General features: G+C 40.9%; 1 protein-coding gene across 4 annotated transcripts in view; it reads right to left on the minus strand.

The window, feature by feature from the left end:
• marchf7 (membrane-associated ring finger (C3HC4) 7) overlaps nt 1–18,425 on the minus strand; it is a 68,242-nt gene that overhangs the window by 40,142 nt on the left and 9,675 nt on the right. The window contains exons 2-4 of one of the 4 annotated variants that reach the window (XM_087989094.1): nt 14,901–15,079; nt 12,267–12,428; nt 11,967–12,150 (exon numbers count right to left, since the gene is read on the minus strand). In XM_087989094.1, the coding sequence (XP_087845220.1) occupies nt 11,967–12,150; nt 12,267–12,428; nt 14,901–15,068 (514 nt within the window). In that variant the 5' untranslated portion in view covers nt 15,069–15,079. Of the gene's footprint in view, nt 1–4,239; nt 4,280–11,966; nt 12,151–12,266; nt 12,429–14,900; nt 15,080–18,425 lie in introns of those variants that run through there. The other 3 variants (XM_043693836.2, XM_043693839.2, XM_087989095.1) reach the window with 3 other exon arrangements.

Below are 18,425 nucleotides of genomic sequence, written 5' to 3' on the forward strand. Positions count from 1 at the left end.
ACACCAAAATTGGAGGTGTAGTGGACAGTAAAGAAGGTTACCTCTGATTACAACAGGATCTTGCCCAGGTGGGCCAATAGGCTGAGAGTTGGCAGATAAATGCGAGGTGCTGCATTTTGGGAAAGCAAATCTTTGCAGGACTTATACACTTAATGGTAAGGTCCTAGGGAGTGTTGCTGAACAAAGAGACGTTGGAGTGCAGGTTCATAGCTCCTTGAAAGTGGAGTCGCAGGTAGATAGGATAGTGAAGGTGGCGTTTGGTATGCTTTCCTTTATTGGTCAGAATATTGAGTACAGGAGTTGGGAGATCATGTTGCGGCTGTACAGGACAATGGTTAGGCCCCTGTTGGAATATTGCGTGTAATTCTGGTCTCCTTCCTATCGGAAAGATGTTGTGAAACTTGAAAGGGTTCAGAAAAGATTTACAAGGATGTTGCCAGGGTTGGAGGATTTGAGCTATAGGGAGAGGCTGAACAGGCTGGGGCTGTTTTCCCTGGAGCGTTGGAGGTTGAGGGGTGACCTTATAGAGGTTTACAAAATTATGAGGGTCATGGATAGGATAAATAGACAAAGTCTTTTCCCTGGGGTCAGGGAGTCCAGAACTCGAGGGCATAGGTTTAGGGTGAGAGGGGAAAGATATAAAAGGGACCTAAGAGGCAACTTTTTCACACAGATGGTGGTACATGTATGGAATGAGCTGCCAGAGGAAGTCGTGTAAGCTGGTACAATTGCAACATTTAAAAGGCATTTGGATGGGTATATGAATAGGAGTTGGAGGGATATGGGCTGGATGCTGGCAGGTGAGACTAGATTGGGTTGGGATATTTGGTCGGCATGGACAGGTTGGACGGAAGGGCATCTCTATGATTCGGCGGCGAGTTAATTTGGCCGATAAGCAAGAGGCTAGAAGCACACAGCAAACCAGGCAGCAACAGAAGATGGAGAAGTCAACATTTCGAGTGCAACCCTTCTTCAGTTCATTTGGCCAACATGATTGAACAGCCCGAGCCATAACTTTTCTATGGTCCTAAGTCTTCAAAAAAAAAACTCTAGGTTTCAACCATTTTATCTTATAAGATTTTATATTTAAAACCCTGACTGTCTTGGCACAACTAATTTTAGTCTGTTCCACTGAAATGACTTATCATCTTGTTTGACCTACATGCATGACCCTTTAATGCCCTCTCCCACTTGAACAATTCATGGATTTCTGACCTCCATTTACCTTTTCACAATGGTATTTAACTATTACACAACCATCCCTCACGAGAGAATCTTCTTCAAGCTCTCCAATTACAACCACTTCTCACTACTTGAATAAGCATTTCTTAACTTCACCCAATTCCTTTAGATAATTTCTGAGGATACTCATCACACCACTCTGTTCTCTTTTTTTGCAAGATATGTAAAACAGCCTCTTTCCCAAATTAAGGCATGGAGCCTCCACCCAAGAATTATTCAGGTAACACAACCGCCAGTCTCTTCCTTAGTTATACCGATGGCTACACTGGTGCCCCCTCCCACTATCATTCCATTTTACCCTACCTTGATTTGATTTATTTTACTGTCACATATATCTGGTGGCAAAACTCAGTGAGAAGTGTTGTCACTGTCCAGCTATCTTAAAATATAGAAAAATAAACTAAACGTAGAATATAAAGGCAGAAAAGTGAAGAAATAGAGTGTTCAACTTCACAGTCTTGCCTGTTACTTCTACCAATCTATTCCCTTCCTGGGCTTACCCCTCATCTCCTTTCCAAAGACAAGCAAATGTTACTTTATTCTTACTTTTAGCACGCTTTGACATCTTTGACAAAACTACAGAAGATGCAACACAAACACAGAATATCCTCCCACCCCATATCACATTTATCCAAAGACAGTGCATTTTTGGCAATTCCTCTATAGTACATGGAATTAATTAGTGAATGTTTCACTGAATTCCTTTTATTTCAAGTATGGCCTTGGTCTTCCCAATTTGTCCTCGGACCCCTGGGTTTAGTCTTTCTGCAGCCGAAATGAAGTTCAACAAAAGCTTTTTTTTCAATTATAGCCCTCTGGTCATACTAATGACAGGCTGATTTTTACAAGCGTTAGTTGAAAACATGACATTGAAGTTAAGTTCATGGAGATGTCAAAATAAACAAAACAGAGAAACGAGGAGATAATAGGACTGCAATTTCCCCTCCAATGTGGTCAACAATGCCCTCCAGTGCATCTCCTCCACTTCCCACATCTCCACCCTTCAACCCCACACCTCCAATCACAACAAGGACAGACCCCTCCCCACGGTGCTCACCTTCCATCTTACCAACCTCCGGATATAATGCATCATCCTCTACCATTTCCGACACCTTCAAACAGACCACGCCACCAGAGACATATTTCCCTCCCACTCCATCTGCATTCCACAGAGACCATTCACTCCATGACTCCAATGTTAGGTCCTTGACGTCAACTCCCCCACCTCACCCCCCATCAACCCACCTTTCACTCCCAGCACCTTCTCTTGCCGCTGCAAGAGGTATAAAACCTGCACCCACACCTCACCCCAACCTCCATCCAAGGCCCCAAAGGATCCTTCCACACCTAACAGATTTTCCTGAACCTCCACACGTCATCTATTGTGGCCAATGCTCTCGATGTGTTCTCCTCTACATTGGGCAGACAGAATGCCAACCTACAGAACATTTCAGAGAACACCACCGGGACACACGCACTAAACAACCCCACTGCCCTGTTGCCGAACACTTCAACTTCCCCTCCCACTCTGCCAAGGACATGCAAGTCCTGGGCCGCCTCCACCGCCAAATTCTAGCCCCCTTAGTGGGCAGCACGGTGGTTAGCACTGCTGCCTCACAGCGCCAGAGACCCGGGTTCAATTCCCGCCTCAGGCGACTGACTGTGTGGAGTTTGCATATTCTCCCCGTGTCGGCGTGGGTTTCCTCCGGGTGCTCCGGCTTCCTCCCACAGTCCAAAGATGTGAGGTCAGGTAAATTGGCCATCCTAAATTGCCCATAGTGTTAGGTAAGGGGTAAATGTAGGAGTATGGGTGGGTTGCGCTTCGGCGGGGCGGTGTGGACTTGTTGGGCCGAAGGGCCTGTTTCCACACTGTACTATAATCTAATCTAATCTGATTTCACCTCTATTGTCTACTTTTGAACCAAGACTATAATGAGGTCAGGAGTTGAGGGTTCTGGTGGAATCCAAACTGAGCATTAAGGGATAGCGTTACAGTTAGGGTTAGGGTTGTTGCTAAGCAAGGACTACTTGCTAGCATTGTTGATGGCACTTTCCATAATACTCTGAATCATCAGTCAATTTATGATAGTTTGGTAATTGGCCAGTTTGTTTTGGTTCTGCTTTGAGTGTACAGGACAAATATGGGTAGCTTTCCACATTCTTGGATACATATTAGTGTTATAGCTAAACTAAAATAATTTGGCTGGGTGAGCAACAAATTCCGAAGCAAAACCCTTCGGGATTTTTGCAGGAATATTGTCAGGGCCCACAGCCATTGCTAAATCCAGTGACTCCAGTCATTTCTTGACAGTCATAATTTTAAAAAAATAATTAACTCCAAAAGGTAAATAGATAAAGAAACTAATTTTGCTGATTGGCGAGTCAAAGATTAGTCAAAAAATACAGCCAGATCATTCAGGACCAAATTATTTTAGTTTAGCTATAACACTAATATGTATCCAAGAATGTGGAAAGCTACCCATATTTGTCCTGTACACTCAAAGCAGAACCAAAACAAACTGGCCAATTACCAAACTATCAGGACTGAAATAAGAAATATTTGTGTCCACAACGAGAGTTCTAGCACTCTTCGATAAGCAGCAAATTCATGCCCATTTAAATGCTAATTTTACACCTGGGATTGATAATACCTTAATGATAACAAAAACAGTGGAGTATGGGTATGTAAAATTAGTTGGCAGATGAGATGACCTCATCAAATGGCAACACTGCTTCAAATGGCAAGTGCTATTGCTATACTTAAGAGTTTTAGTGACGGATGGGAGAAGGCAGTCAATTGTATAGGTGGAACAAGACCATTTTTGTAATGGTTAAGATCGGGGTAAATGCAGTGACAAGTTTGATTTCTGCTCAATTAGTCCAACAGAACTCAAGATACTTGGCACAAAAGGGATAAAGAGCAGTTAGCTTGTACAGGTGAGCATAGGTGATGGATTCAGCTTTCCAAATACTTATCCAGAGAAAATTCCACCTTACCCAAGACTGAATACTGGTCAAGCATTCTGAAAAGATCAGGAGAAAAGGCAGAAGAGGTAGAGCTGGTCATCAGTATTTATCATGAAAATGAAGTTCATGTCTGTGGATGACATTACAAAAGCAGCGGTAGGTAAGAACAAGGAGGGAGGGAGGCTAAAACAAGCCAAACTTCTCTCATTCCCCTCGCCTTGTTTTTTTTTTTGTCACAAATATTAATTGGAACTTGAGAAAAATTGGCAGCCTCTAATTAAACATACTTATTGCATAACATGCTACTCCTCCACAATTCTCCCAGAGCAGACATACAAATTCTACATGCACTCCATCATAAAAACCCAAACTCTACTGCACTTTATGGCTTAATTTACTTACATTAAGACTTTCTGAAAACTGCAGCTATATCTTTAGATCTAACTAGATCTTTAGGTATTATTTTCAATTAAGCATTTACTTCAATTTCTTGTCCTTTGCACCAAATATGTCAACTCACATATATTCACATCAAATTGTATGTTTTCCATTTTGCTTAATGTTTTATAGCTCGAAGCACAACTTTGTTCAACTTTCTGCTTCAAAGTTCCAGGATAACAGTCCCTACAACTAAATCCAATTTATCTACAGATCAAGAACAAAGAAATGCTAACAGACTTCTTCTGGTTTCTCCCTAGTATGATACATTGGAAATATTTCTAATAAGCTTCCTCTTAGGGATAGAGTATTTTGGATGCACCCTTCATAATTTTCAGAATGTCAAGTTCTTGCATTTATGCATGTACAGGAGAAGGATAGCTGTAGGTATGAGAATTGATTGATTTGCTGCAAACCAATCCTAAGTTCAAGAATGGAGTTTGTGTTCTTGGAGTGGACCAGACCGTTATCCACTTACAACTAGACGAAATGCATTGTTAAATTTGAATTCTCTGTTTTTAATGTAATTTGGAACCTTTACATTTTTAATTTATTTCTTGCATATTGACCTCCTGCCTACCCACTACTTCTCTCCTACTTTTGTTCAATCCGTTTTATTGTAATCAACTGTGATATTAATCTTAGAAAGAGCAATTGACAAGTAATTAGCAAGTTATTAAATACAAACTCACTATTTGGTTAGTGTAGCTGTACAGCTCTAGTCCCAGAATCAGATGATGGAGGGTTAAGGGCCCACTCTAAGGACGTCTGAAAACCTGGCTGTCTTTTAGAGGAGATTAACGTCTGCCCTCTTAGGTACCATAGGTGCAATCTGAAGAGGCACAGGGAGAGCTCTCCCCACTCTCATGGTTAATAATAACTTTGTAACAATTAATAAAAAACTGACCATAATCCAGTAGCTGTTTTGAGCAACTTGTTGTGCGCAAATTGGATGCTGCATTCATTATAACAGTAAGTCAACTTGAAAATGTGCTCACATTGTGGATAGGGTGGAGTCCTGTTGTAGGTTGCAATGAGACATTGACAGGATGTACAGCTGGGCTGAGAAGTGGTAGATGGAGTTCAACCTGAAAAAGTGTGAAGTGATTCATTTTGGAAGGTTGAATTTGAACGCAGATTACAGAGTTAAAGACAGGATTCTTGGCAGTGTGGAGGAACAGAGGGATCTTGGGGTCCATGTCCACAGATCCCTTAAAGTTGCCATTCAAGTTGATAGGTTTGTTAAGGCGACTTATGGTGCGTTGGCTTTCATTCGTGGGGGGTTGAGTTTAAGAACCACGAGGTTATGCTGCAGCTCTATAAAGCCCTGGTTAGACCACACTTGGAATACTGTGTTCAGTTCTGGTTGCCTCATTATAGGAAGGATGTGGAAGCTTTTGAGAGGGTGTCGAGGAGATTTACCAGGATGCTTCCCAGACTGGTTTTTCTCACTGGAGCGAAGGAGGATGAGAGGTGATTTGATAGAGGTCTACAAGATGATGACAGGCATAGATGAAATGGATAGCCAGAGACCTTTTCCCAAGGTGAAAGTGTCTACCACGAGGGGGCATAACTGGAGGAAGGTTTAGGGGAGATGTCAGAGGTAGGTTCTTTACAGAGAGTGGTAGGTGCGTGGAATGCACTGCCAGTAGTGGTAGTAGAATCAGACACATTAGGGACATTTAAGTGACTCTTGGATATGTACATGGATGACAGTAAAATGAAGGGTATGTAGGTTGGTATAAAAGGTTGGCACAACATCGAGGGCTGAAGAGCCTGTATTGTACTGTTCTATGTAGCTATCTGGAGGTTATGAAAGATGCAACTTGTCAATACGCCATTATTTTTCCAACCACGCCAAATACCTTTTATCTCAGACTTCAGACCAAATGAAAACACAAAACAATAACTTGTTCTCTCTTGATTCTTACTTGCTTGTTGTGTTATTTTAAACCATTAAATGCTTTAGTATGGACCTACACACAAGGAATCAAAAATTTCAAACCAAAACCTACCTCCGTGAAATATGCAATGGAAGACGATTACATAGGAAAGTCAAACTCAGAAACTAGTTTCCTTTTTTGAGTTTCAAAGCACAACATCATGTATGTCCCAAATTCTACATTAGCAGCTCACATTTAGGATAATGAACCTTTAAATACTACCTTTTCTATCAAAGAAAGCCTAAGTTAGTACAATTCAGAAATGCAATGCTCTTACATTAAAATGAGAGAGAGAAAACCTTTCCAGTTATGATTTGTATTAAAGTTATAGAGACAATAACAATTGCATTTAGTTGGTAATGTAAATACACTAAAATTAATGCCTCCAATACAGATGTTGCTTATTCTGGGCAATTTCCAACCCTGACATTACCATTACTCCCACATAGCTGCAATATCTGTTTTCTCCATTGGTGATAACAGTAAAAATTCCATCTCATCTTTCTTGAGCTAATTTGTCACGACCTGCTCTCTCTCCAAACTCAGACATCTGCAAAGAGTACAAAACAAGCACTCGCTGCACTTTCCAAATCATGCTTCTGGTTCAAACAGCAAAAAGTGAAAGAGGCAGCTGAGAGCAATGTGGAAGTAAGGAAGACAGCAATAAACAGGTCAGGTGAAGATGCAAAAGCAGACCTGTGGATGAAGTAGGATTTGGGAAGCAAGTGCAGATGACTTAAGCCAGCATTAAAGGAGGCACCTTGTCTTGGCCCAACAGTAAAGGGGTATAAAAGAGTGTGATTGCAAACATGGGAGTGGAAGCAGCAAAACAAAAGACTCAAAGTTGAGAATTAATTTGCAGCTTTTAAGAAGGAGAAACGTAATTGGGTTGGGATATCTGGTCGGCGTGGACGGGTTGGACCGAAGGTTCTGTTTCCATGCTATACATCTCTGATTCTGTAACATGGTGCACCCAGTGACTGGAGATTTGCAACTGCATGATAACTGGCACTCAGTTACATGTGAATTCCCACAATGAACTTCCATTGTAAATGCTGAATAATTCAAATTTAATAACAGTTTTGTGGATAATATTTTCTTTCAGAAACAAAAAACATGCAAACACAAATTCCAAATGAATTTTGTACGGTGGGGGGTTGCATTGGGCTGAGAGAGATTTGTACAACTTACTTATGAGCTAACAAAGATTTAGTACCCACACCATTCAATGGCTTTCCAAAATAATTCAATTAGACTCTAGATAAAACACAAAGATTTCCATTGTAAGGAATTTTTGAAACATACAGGTATTCAGGTTAGAGCTGAAAATGTGTTGCTGGAAAAGCGCACCAGGTCAGGCAGCATCCAAGGAGCAGGAGAATCGACGTTTTGGCATGAGCCTATCTTCAGGCTCATGCCCGAAATGTCGATTCTCCTGCTCCTTGGATGCTGCCTGACCTGCTGTGCTTTTCCAGCAACACATTTTCAGCTCTGATCTCCAGCATCTGCAGTCCTCACTTTCTCCGAGGTATTCAAGTTAGTTTGGATCATGATCAGTTAATGGGGCCGTAAAATAAATGGAGTTCTGAATTTTGCCAAAGGATCTTGTGAACAATTCATCATATTTATATCTGCAAATGAAAGATATATTAAAAAAAACTCCAGTTTTATCCTACCATGCATGGTGTTAATAATGAGGCAACTTAAACTGCAAGAATGAAGCTCAATACTTTCAGATTACACCAAATGGAAAAAGAAAAGCTTATTTTCACTGTGCTGACGATTATACATATAGGTAGATACAAAGAGACTGTTATAAAGCAAAACCATATTAAGTTCAAATGAATAGCTTCATTTCCCCTTCTGTGCTCCTCTGCCTCCAACTGAGCAATCCACTAACACTGGGATAAACCAGGAAACTACAGTCCAGTCTAACCTTGGTGGTGGGGAAATTACTGGAAGCAATTCTGAGGGACGGAATTCATCTGCAGTTGAGAGGCAGGGATTTATCAAAAACAGCAAGCATAGTCTTGATCTTCCCTTATCAAAACTAATAAACTTGACTACATTTTTTAAAAGGGTGACCAAATGAGTACATGAGGGAAATGCATTCAACATAGACTTCGTGGACTTCAGCAAGATTTTTGATAGAATCGTGCATAGGAGACTTATAGCAAAGCTAAGAGCCCATTAGATGCAAGGAAACTTGGTAAAGTGGGTCCAAACTTGGCTGTGGCAGACAGAAGAGGCTGACAGTCAAGGAGTGTTTTTATAATTGAAAGACATCATTCAATGGAGTTCCACAGGGATCAGTGTTGAGGCCCCTGCTGTTTGTAGTCTGTATAAACAAATTAGACTTGAATGGAGGAAGGCTCATCAGTAGGTTTGCAGGTGATCTGAAAATTAGTGGGGTGGTAAATAGTGAGGATTGCTTTAGATTACGGCATGATATATAGATGGCTGGTCAGATGGACTGATCAATGAAAAATAGAAATCAATTCAATGCACTTGGACAAGACAAGAGAGAGTATATAATGTACAGCAAGGCCTTGGGAAGCACCCAGGATCAGGAGGACCGTGATGCGTGGGTGGACTGGTTCCTTAGTGAGACAGTTATTATTTCACTGTTGAGGTGGCACAGTAACTCAGTGGTTAGCACTTCTGCCTCACAGTGCCAGGAACCGAAGTTTGAATCCACCCTTAGGATGCTCTTTCTCATGCACATTCTCTCAGTGTTTGTATGGGTTCCTCCAGGTGCTCCAGTTTTCTCCCACAGTCTGAAGACTGACCATGCTAAATTGCCCCATAGTGTTCTGGGATGTGTATGTTAGGTGGGTTAGCCATGAGAATTGAGGGTTAAAACTATAGGGTAAGGGGGGAGTCTGGGTGGGATACTCTTTGGATAGGATAGGCCGAATGGCTTGCTTGTACAACTCTATGGTTCTATGATTCGAAGGTAGATAATGTAAACAACATTGCATATGGGATATTTGGCCAAGGCAAAGAGTTTAACAGCAGGCAGGCTATGCTGGAGCTGTATAAACACTAGTTAAGCTGTAGCTACAGTACTGTACGTAGCTCTGGAATCCAAATTTTGGGATTTTACTCTCCAGAGGAAATTCACCATGATGTTGTCTGGGCTGGAGAGATTTTGTTTTAAAGGAGATTGGACAGACTGGGGTATTTTTCTTGGAGCAGCTGCAGACACTTATTATTCAACACTCCACTTACACCATTTGTATGATCTTTTTGATCGTTCTGCTTATAAATTCCATTAAAGAAATCACAACACCAGGTTATAGTCCAACAGGTTTATTTGGAAGTACTAGCTTTTGGAGTGCTAATCCTTTATCAGGTAACTTTGGAGCAGGATCATAAGACACACAATTCATAGCAAAAGATTACAGTATTATGCAACAAACAATATATTGAACAAACCTAGATTGCTGATAAGTTCTGGATGTGGGTTTGCTCACTGAGCTATAAGGTTTGTTTTCAGATATTTCGTCACCATAATAGGTATCATCAGTAAGCCTCCGGACGAAGGATTGGTGGCATGGCTCGCTGTCTGCTTGCATTTAGGTTTTCTTGGGTTGCTAATGTCATTTCCTGTGATAATGTCATCATTTCCTGTTCTTTTTCTCAGCGAGTGGTAAATGGGATCCAAGTCAATGTGTTTGTTGATAGAGTTCCGGTTGGAATGCGATGCTTCTAGGAATTCTCGTGCATGTCTCTGTTTGGCTCGTCCTAGGATGGATGTGTTGTCCCAGTCAAAGTGGTGTCCTTCCTCATCTGTATGTAAGGCTACTACTGAGAGTGGGTCATGTCTTTATGTGGCTAGTTGATGTTATGCATCCTGGTGGCTAGTTTTCTGCCTGTTTGTCCAATGTAGAGTTTGTTACATGTCTTGCAAGGTATTTTGCAAATGATATTAGTTTTGCTTGTTGTCTGTATAGGAGTCTTTCTAGTTCATTAGCTGCTGTTTTAGTGTGTTGGTGGGTTTGTGGGCTACCATGATGCCAAGAGGCCTGAGTAGTCTGGCAGTCATTTCCAAGATGCCTTTGATGTAGGGGAGAGTGGCTAGGGCTTCTGGACATGTTTTGTCTGCTTGTTGGGGTTTGTAGCTGAAAAATTGGCAGTCTATGTTCATTGGGTCTTTCATCTTTCATTGGGTGGCACAGTGACTCAGTGGTTAGCACTGCTGCCTCACAGCGCCAGGGTCCCATGTTTGATTTCAGCCTCGGGTGACTGCCTGTGTGGAGTTTGCACATTCTGTGTGGAGTCTGCATGGGTTTCCTCTGGGTGCTCCGGTTTCCTCCCACAGTCCAAAGATGTGCAAGTCAGGTGAATTGGCCATGCTAAATTGCCCATAGTGTTGGGTGTATTAGTCAGAGGGAAATGAGTCTGGGTGGGTTACTCTTCAGAGGGTCAGTGTGGACTGAAGGGCCTGTTTCCACTCTGCAGGGAATCTAATCTTTTAGAATGGGTTGCAGGTTTTGATTCATTATTATGTAAATCCCTGTACTACTTTTAAGTTACATTCTTGAGATAACTTAAGGTTTTATAAAATGGTGACATCTCAGCTCATAGAAATGTATTAAAGGTGTGAGGTGAGAATGTGCCTGTTTTACAATCTTGAGTTTTTACAAGACTTTAAGTTATCTCGAGAATGTGACTTAAAGCAAGTTCTGGAATTTACATAATGAAATGAAACCTGCAACCCATTCGAAAAGATAAGACTTAACAGCAATCTAGGTTTGTTCAACATATCATTTCCCCCAAACTTTGAATATCATTTCAGTTTCATGATACTGTAATCTTTTGCTATAAATTCTGTGTCTTATGATCCTGCTCCACAACTACCTGACGAAGGAGCAGCGCTCTGAAAGCAAGTACTTCCAAATAAACCTGTTGGACAATAACCTGATGTTATGTGATTTTTTTTTTTAAAAGTTTGCCCACTCCAGTCCAACACCGGCACCTCCACATCATAAATTCCGTGCCTGTGTGCTTTTCTTCATTTCACTCCTAAGGCTTGTGATTTCAAATAACCCTGTTGGACTATAACCTGATGTTGTGTGACATAAGAACAGTTACAGTGGAGGTCAGCAACTAAAAATATCAAGCAAATAGTAATGGAACTTCTTGTTCAATGTGATAACATGGTTCTGAATATCATGTCAGTTCTCCTCTACAGTAGAAAGAGAGACAACAGAATCAAGAGGTCGCCGTAGCCACTCTCATCTCATTGTAATACTTGTCTTAGAACAATATGTTGAGTATCATAAAGCTAACACCTGTAGCTATAAGTCCCTCAAAAGAAGAGAAAGTGCTGATTGCAAATGATGTTCATGTGATGGGATGAAGGAGAAATACCTGAATTGTTTCTCTCACAATCGGCACCATTTCTAGGAGAATAAGTTGACACAAGTTTAGGCCTCTTGGAATCAACATTCTGGGGTGTTAAACATCTTGAAGATGCTCCTGGAAGTCTCTCTGTTTCATTATATAAAGTAGACTGCAAAGGTGCAGACAAATGGCAACCTTCAGAGGTGGAGAACTGTGAAAAAAATAAATTTGATAGTGTTTTAAATGTTAACACTATTGTAAAATTAATGGATCTTTAAATCAATAAGCAGCAATGACAGTTCATTTCCAAATTTGAAATTGGTATACCATTCTGTTTCCCGAAAAACCCACAGGCCATGGTCTTTCAGATCTTGAGTTGTGCGCTGAAGTGGTAGTTGATAGTTTCAATTGATATTCACTGCATTCTGGTTCAGATATAGGAAAGTCTCCACGGGCATTATGATGCAATTGAGACTCCTGCACAAAATACTAACAGTTGTAAGGCAATAAATTGGAAGAGTTGACAAAAGGGAGCATGGGGAAACCTGGATTTATTGAAAAATTAGAAGGACATAAAGCAATATCAGGCAGAACTCAGACTCAACAATCAACATAATAAAATGCAGCAAGTTTGCATGTTATATATTAGTAACAGCAGAGGTATCTGTTCCCATAACCAATACATTCTGAATAGAAAAGACAAAGAGCTAGGATAAGAAGGCTCCTTGAACTGATAATATGTCACTAACGATAACCAGCATACCAGCGCACTTCCAGTTTCCTGGCCCTAACCATCATCTTTTCACCAATGACACCCAAATCACCTAACCTTTGACTACAACAGTCTGAGAGCAAAGCTTATTCCTTGAATGGAAGCCAACACAATGCCAAATTACCCTCACCTAACTTCCTACCTTGCTGAACTAATTCTCAAAAACAAATCGAACTTTAAGTCCACCCACTTCCTCCAAATAAAGAATATGTTGCAATGGAAAGCAATTTGGTCCCAGCTATGAATGCCTTTTTGAAGGGACAGAATACTAACCATGGGTTCCAACTGGTGCTTCAGTTATGAGATGTAGATCAAATTAGAATATGTTTCTGCGGCCTCGGAACAAAGTTCCTGTGTAAGTAGTTTTATTGAGCCTTTGTAGAACAAATGATACATTCCAAGATGACAAAGAATTGAGGAATCAATGTTGCTGGATTTTGAAATTATCCAAATGCTGGGCAATGGCATCAATGTAGGATGAAGGTCAAACAAAATGAGGATAAAAACACCTTTAGCAGATGTAATTATTAGTGTAAATGACAATTAATAGAAATAAAAATGAAGGGATCTAAAGAACAGTTAATAAGTACTTATAGTGTGACTCAAAGCATCATTACGCAGTGAATTGCCCAAAACATAAGAGGCAGGATCACCAGAATTATACAAAGTTCTGAGGAAGAGGGTGAAGAAAATGATGCATTCCAACAAATTATGCTGATCACAAGTTTTGGTCATTGAGTGAATGTGTTAGTTGTACACTGCTTTAACTGTTTGATAGGGTTGGCATTTCAACAATATGTGCAACAATTTGAGTTAAATGTCATTTTGATTCACTAAGTAATGAAGATCAACACAGCAACAGCGCTACTTGCTTTAGATTTGGAATAATACAGATGGCACTGAAGAGTTTGACTTTTATAGAAAATGGTTAGAATAAGCTTCTTTAAGTAGTGATATCATTTATTGTGAGATGCCTCCTGTTGAATAAACCTATCAAAAAAAGGGAAAAAACAAAACAATTCAGTAGTTGATGACCTGTATCTAGCATTTCATTTGGGAGTTCCTGAAAGGAACTTAATTGTTTCTCTCCACAGATGCTGCTTGACCTGAGTTTCTCCAGCAATTTCTACAAAAGAAAAATACAACTGAAGTGTGATTTTGGAGCATATCAGGACAATTTATATTTGGAAAGTCAGAGGATCTGTGTTTAACCAGTCAAAACATTATTATATCCCCTTTACAAAATCTGTGTACCTCAGAGTGTGAAGAATATTAATGGCATTGATCAGAAAGAAAAAAAGAGACAAGGGTCACAGACAATTTCTTCATCATACTTGCCAAAGGTTAAAAATTGTGTGAAATTAATGTAGGTGCACTTGATGAATGGTGGTGTGGTGCTGCAAAAGCACAACAGGTCAGACAACGCATGTCCTGTGGCTTGAAACAAATCTGGAGAGAAAGGAACATGCAAAGTTAATGCTGGATGCAAGTTGTGCAACTATTGAGTTGCTTTACAAAGAGGAATATGCATCTCAAGAAGTTATTCAGTGGGTTCCAGAAGTGGTGTGCCTTGCAATATGAGGTTTGTACAGAATATGGAAATCTGATTCGTTTCATTTTGAAGTAATTATATTTTGAGAGAAGGGAATTTGTTAACATTACATTAATTATGTTTATTTGTGTGCAGTTGATGGGCAGTAACTGGTATTTCATTTATGCAACTGAAACAATGGCCCTTAGGGTAAAAGATGTATGCTTGTAATGTACAACTGAAAATAAACACATTTGTTCAGGTTTTTACTTTCAACTGGCTTTCTGGAAGCATTAAAAAATCTCATTGATTTTAAAGTTATTTATTGACCTTTTCATTTTGCAGCTTTACCCATCCTCCATATTTTTCAGTCATCCAATTTTGACCTTCTCTGCACCTCCTCACAGTTGGTAGAACAGCTCACGCAAATTTCCAAACTTCTTGCCATTGCCAGCACTATTAACATCCCTTATAAAACCCATCTTTCTGATCCAACTACCATCTCCAAAATACCAGACATAACCATTCTTTTTCTTCTCTCCCCTGCCATAAAACAACTTTAAACATTTTAGACATCAAAAAGGTTATATTGTAAGCTATTGTAGCTTAAAAATAAATATCACAATCACCACAAGATACATAAAAAAGGAGCTGTTACCTGAATTTCATTTTCAATTTTATTTGGAGTGTCTCTTGTTGCATACAAGTCACCCAGGCCATTTGATCTACTCTCGTATAAAATTTTTGTTCCTGAAGGCGGCACAGGTAAAGAGTTGTGTCCTTCAACAGGCAATCTTGTGGATTTCCTGGAAGGCTTGGGCTCCATCCCAGAAAATTCTGCAAAACAAAAATCAAAATGAATCAGATGTTTGAACATTTTAAATGCAGCTGGGAAAGCAATAGGTAGATACAAGTGGGGGTTGATAGTGATAGGTCAGAGAGGAAGGTGGAATGGAAAAGTGGGAAGGGAGATGGACAGTTCAAGAGGGCAGCACCGAGTTGGAGTGTTGGATCTGGGATGAGGTGGGGAGAGGGGAGGTTAGGAAACTAGTGAAGTCAATGTTGATTCCGTGCAGTCTCATTGAACAGGAAATTATACACTGACAAGAGCTCAGTCAGAGAAGCTGCAGTGGGAGAGAGGAGAAAATCTGGAAGTGAACAGCAGACGTGGAACTTCTGGATGAAAGTTTGAGCATCAAGGCCCAGATCAAGTTCACACAGAGCAGCAGTGGGAGAAGAGAGGAGCAGGTGCAGCTTCAGCTTCCAAATGAATTCAGAGGCAGAGCACTTGAGGTGACATCATGATTCAATAGGAACTAGCTTTAGAGACAGAGAGAGTAGTACCAGGAGGAACAGAGTGTGGTCGTTATTGTGTTAGGAAGAGAGTGAGACAGAGAAAAATCTGATTTGGTGAGTAGTGGGTAAGGTTGAGTAATTTGTTCCTAGTTTGTTGTCTGTAGTTAGTAAAGTTTAAAAGGCTGGAGAACCTGATGCCGTAGAATGCACTTCAAGTGCCCATAATGACCACGTGTACAGGAAGAGTGTTCAGTGCGCCTCCTGATTGATTGTATGGAGAGTTGGGGCTTTGTATTAGTCACAAAGGAAGCTATCACTGCAGTAATGAGGGAGGATGTCCAAGAAAGGTCTTCAAATGAGGCCACCTAGAGAACATTACAATGCAGTACAGGCCTTTTGGCCCTCGATGTTGCGCTGACCTGTGAAACCAATCTGAAGCCCATCTAACCTATACTATTCCATTATCATCCATATGTTTATCCAATGACCATTTAAATGCCCTTCAAGTTGGCAAGTCTACAGGCAGTGCTTTCCACACCCCTACTACTTTGAGTAAAGAAACTACCTCTGACATCGGTCCTATATCTATCACCCCTCAATTTAAAGCTATGTCCCCTTATGCTAGCCATCACCATCCGAGGAAAAAGGCTCTCACTCTCCACCCTATCTAATCCTCTGATCATAAATGTCTCTACTAAGTCATCTCTTAACTTTCTTCTCTCTAGTGAAAACAGTCTCAAGTCCCTCAGTCTTTCCTCATAAGACCTTCCCTTCATACCACGCAACACCTTACTAAATCTCCTCTGCACCCTTTCCAATGCTTCCACATCCATCCTATAAATACAGCGACCAGAACTGTATGTATATTCCAAGTGCGGTCACACCAGAGTTTTGTACAGCTGCAACATGACCTCATGGCTCTGAAACTCAATCCATCAATAAAGCTAACACATGGTATGCCTTCTTAACCTCATCAACCTGGGCGACAACTTTCAGGGATCTATGCACATGGACACGGATCTCTTGGCTCATCCACACTACCAAGAATCTTACCATTAGCCCAGTACTCTGTATTCCTGTTAGTCCTTCCAAAGTGAAACACCTCACTTTTCCACATTAAACTCCATTTGTCACCTCTCAGCCCAGCTCTGCAGCTTACCTATGTCCCTCTGTAACCTGCAACATCCTTTGGCAATGTCCACAACTCCACTGACTTTAGCGTCATCCACAAATTTACTAACCCATCCTTCTACGCCCTCATCCAGGTCATTTATAAAAGTAAAAAACAGCAGTAGCCCCAAAACAGATCCTTGTGGTACACCACTAGTAATTGAACTACAGATGAACATTTCCTCTCAACCACCACCCTCTGTCTTCTTTCAGCTAGCCAATGTCTGATCCAAACCTGCTAAATCCCCCTCAATCTCATGCTCCTGGATTTTCTCCAACAGCCTACCGTGGGGAACCTTATCAAACGCCTTACTGAAATCCACATACACATCAACCGCTTTACCCTCATCTACTTGTTTGGTCACCTTCTCAAAGAACTCAATAAGGTTTGTGAGGCATGACCTACTCTTCACAAAACCGTGTTAACTATCTCTAATCAAATTATTCCTCTCTAGATGATAAATCCTCTCTCTTATAATCCTTCCCAACATTTTAGTTACAACCAAAATAATTACCAGGGCTATCTCTACTCCCCTTCTTGAACGAGGGGACAACATTTGATATCCTCCAGTCTTCTGGTACTATTCCTGTAGACAACGATGACATAAAGATCAAAGCCAAACGCTCTGCAATCTCCTCCCTGGCTTCCCAGAGAATTCTAAGATAACTCACCGGGGCCAGATGGGATATATCTATTTTCACACTCTCCAGAATTGCTAACATCTCCTCCTTGTGAATCTCAATCCTGTCTAGTATAGTCTAGCTAGAGCTTAGAAATAAAAAAGGGTGATTACTTTGCTGGGATTATACTATAGTCCTCCCAACAGGAGATAGTGGAGCAGATATATAGGCAAATCACAAAGATGTGAATGAAACAGGGTTACAGTTGTAGCGTATTTCGACTTTGCTACCATCAGCTGAGACAGCTGCATTAGATGAAATTATTAAATAAGTTCAGAGAGGGAATTTTTGAAGTGCATCCAGGAGAGCTTTTTATGCCAGTACATAGTTGTTCCTCTCAGAGGAGGAGGAGGCAGTGCTAAACCTAATCCTAGGAAATTAAGCCAGTCATGTGGCTGAAGTTTCAGCAGGCAACCACTTTGGGGATAGTAACCACACCTCTCAGTTTCAAAGTCATTATGGAAAGTTTTAAGGATAGTGCAAAGTGGTGCCCAAGTTGAGGGAAGGCCAGTTTCAATATCAATAGACAAGATTTGGCAAACATAGACTGGGAGCAGCTACTTACAGGCAAGTCTACATTTCAAAAGTGGGAGTCTTTTAAACATAGTATAGTTTGAAGGTCAGCGTGCTCCTCTAAGAGTGAAGAGTGAAGTGCCAGATTCCCTGGCAGCAAGTCCAGGGAATCCTGGATGTCAAAGGTTTTTGAGAGTTTGATGAAGAAAAAGAAGCAAGCACCTGTTTTGTATAGGGGAAAGATTTTGTAGCTGGAAATTTAAGTTAGGATGATGAGGTTCCAGAACACATTAAGATTAATGAGGAGGAGTTTTAAAAATGTTACAGTGGTCATAAAAAGGTGCATAAATCCTTAGGAGAGAAAGTGAGGGCTGCTATTTTTTTTCTTTAAGGTCAGTGCGCCAAACTACTACCGCGCCTCCCTTGTCTGCTGGTTTGATAGTGAGGTTGAGGTTGGGGTTGGAATGGAGGGAGTGGGGGACTGCACGTTCCAAGGGTGAGAGGTTGGAGTGGGTGAGAGGGG

Source organism: Chiloscyllium plagiosum, unplaced genomic scaffold (assembly GCF_037043375.1).
Source record: "Chiloscyllium plagiosum isolate Xiang-an unplaced genomic scaffold, Cpla_swu_hap1 HiC_scaffold_7, whole genome shotgun sequence".
NCBI lineage: Eukaryota > Metazoa > Chordata > Chondrichthyes > Orectolobiformes > Hemiscylliidae > Chiloscyllium > Chiloscyllium plagiosum.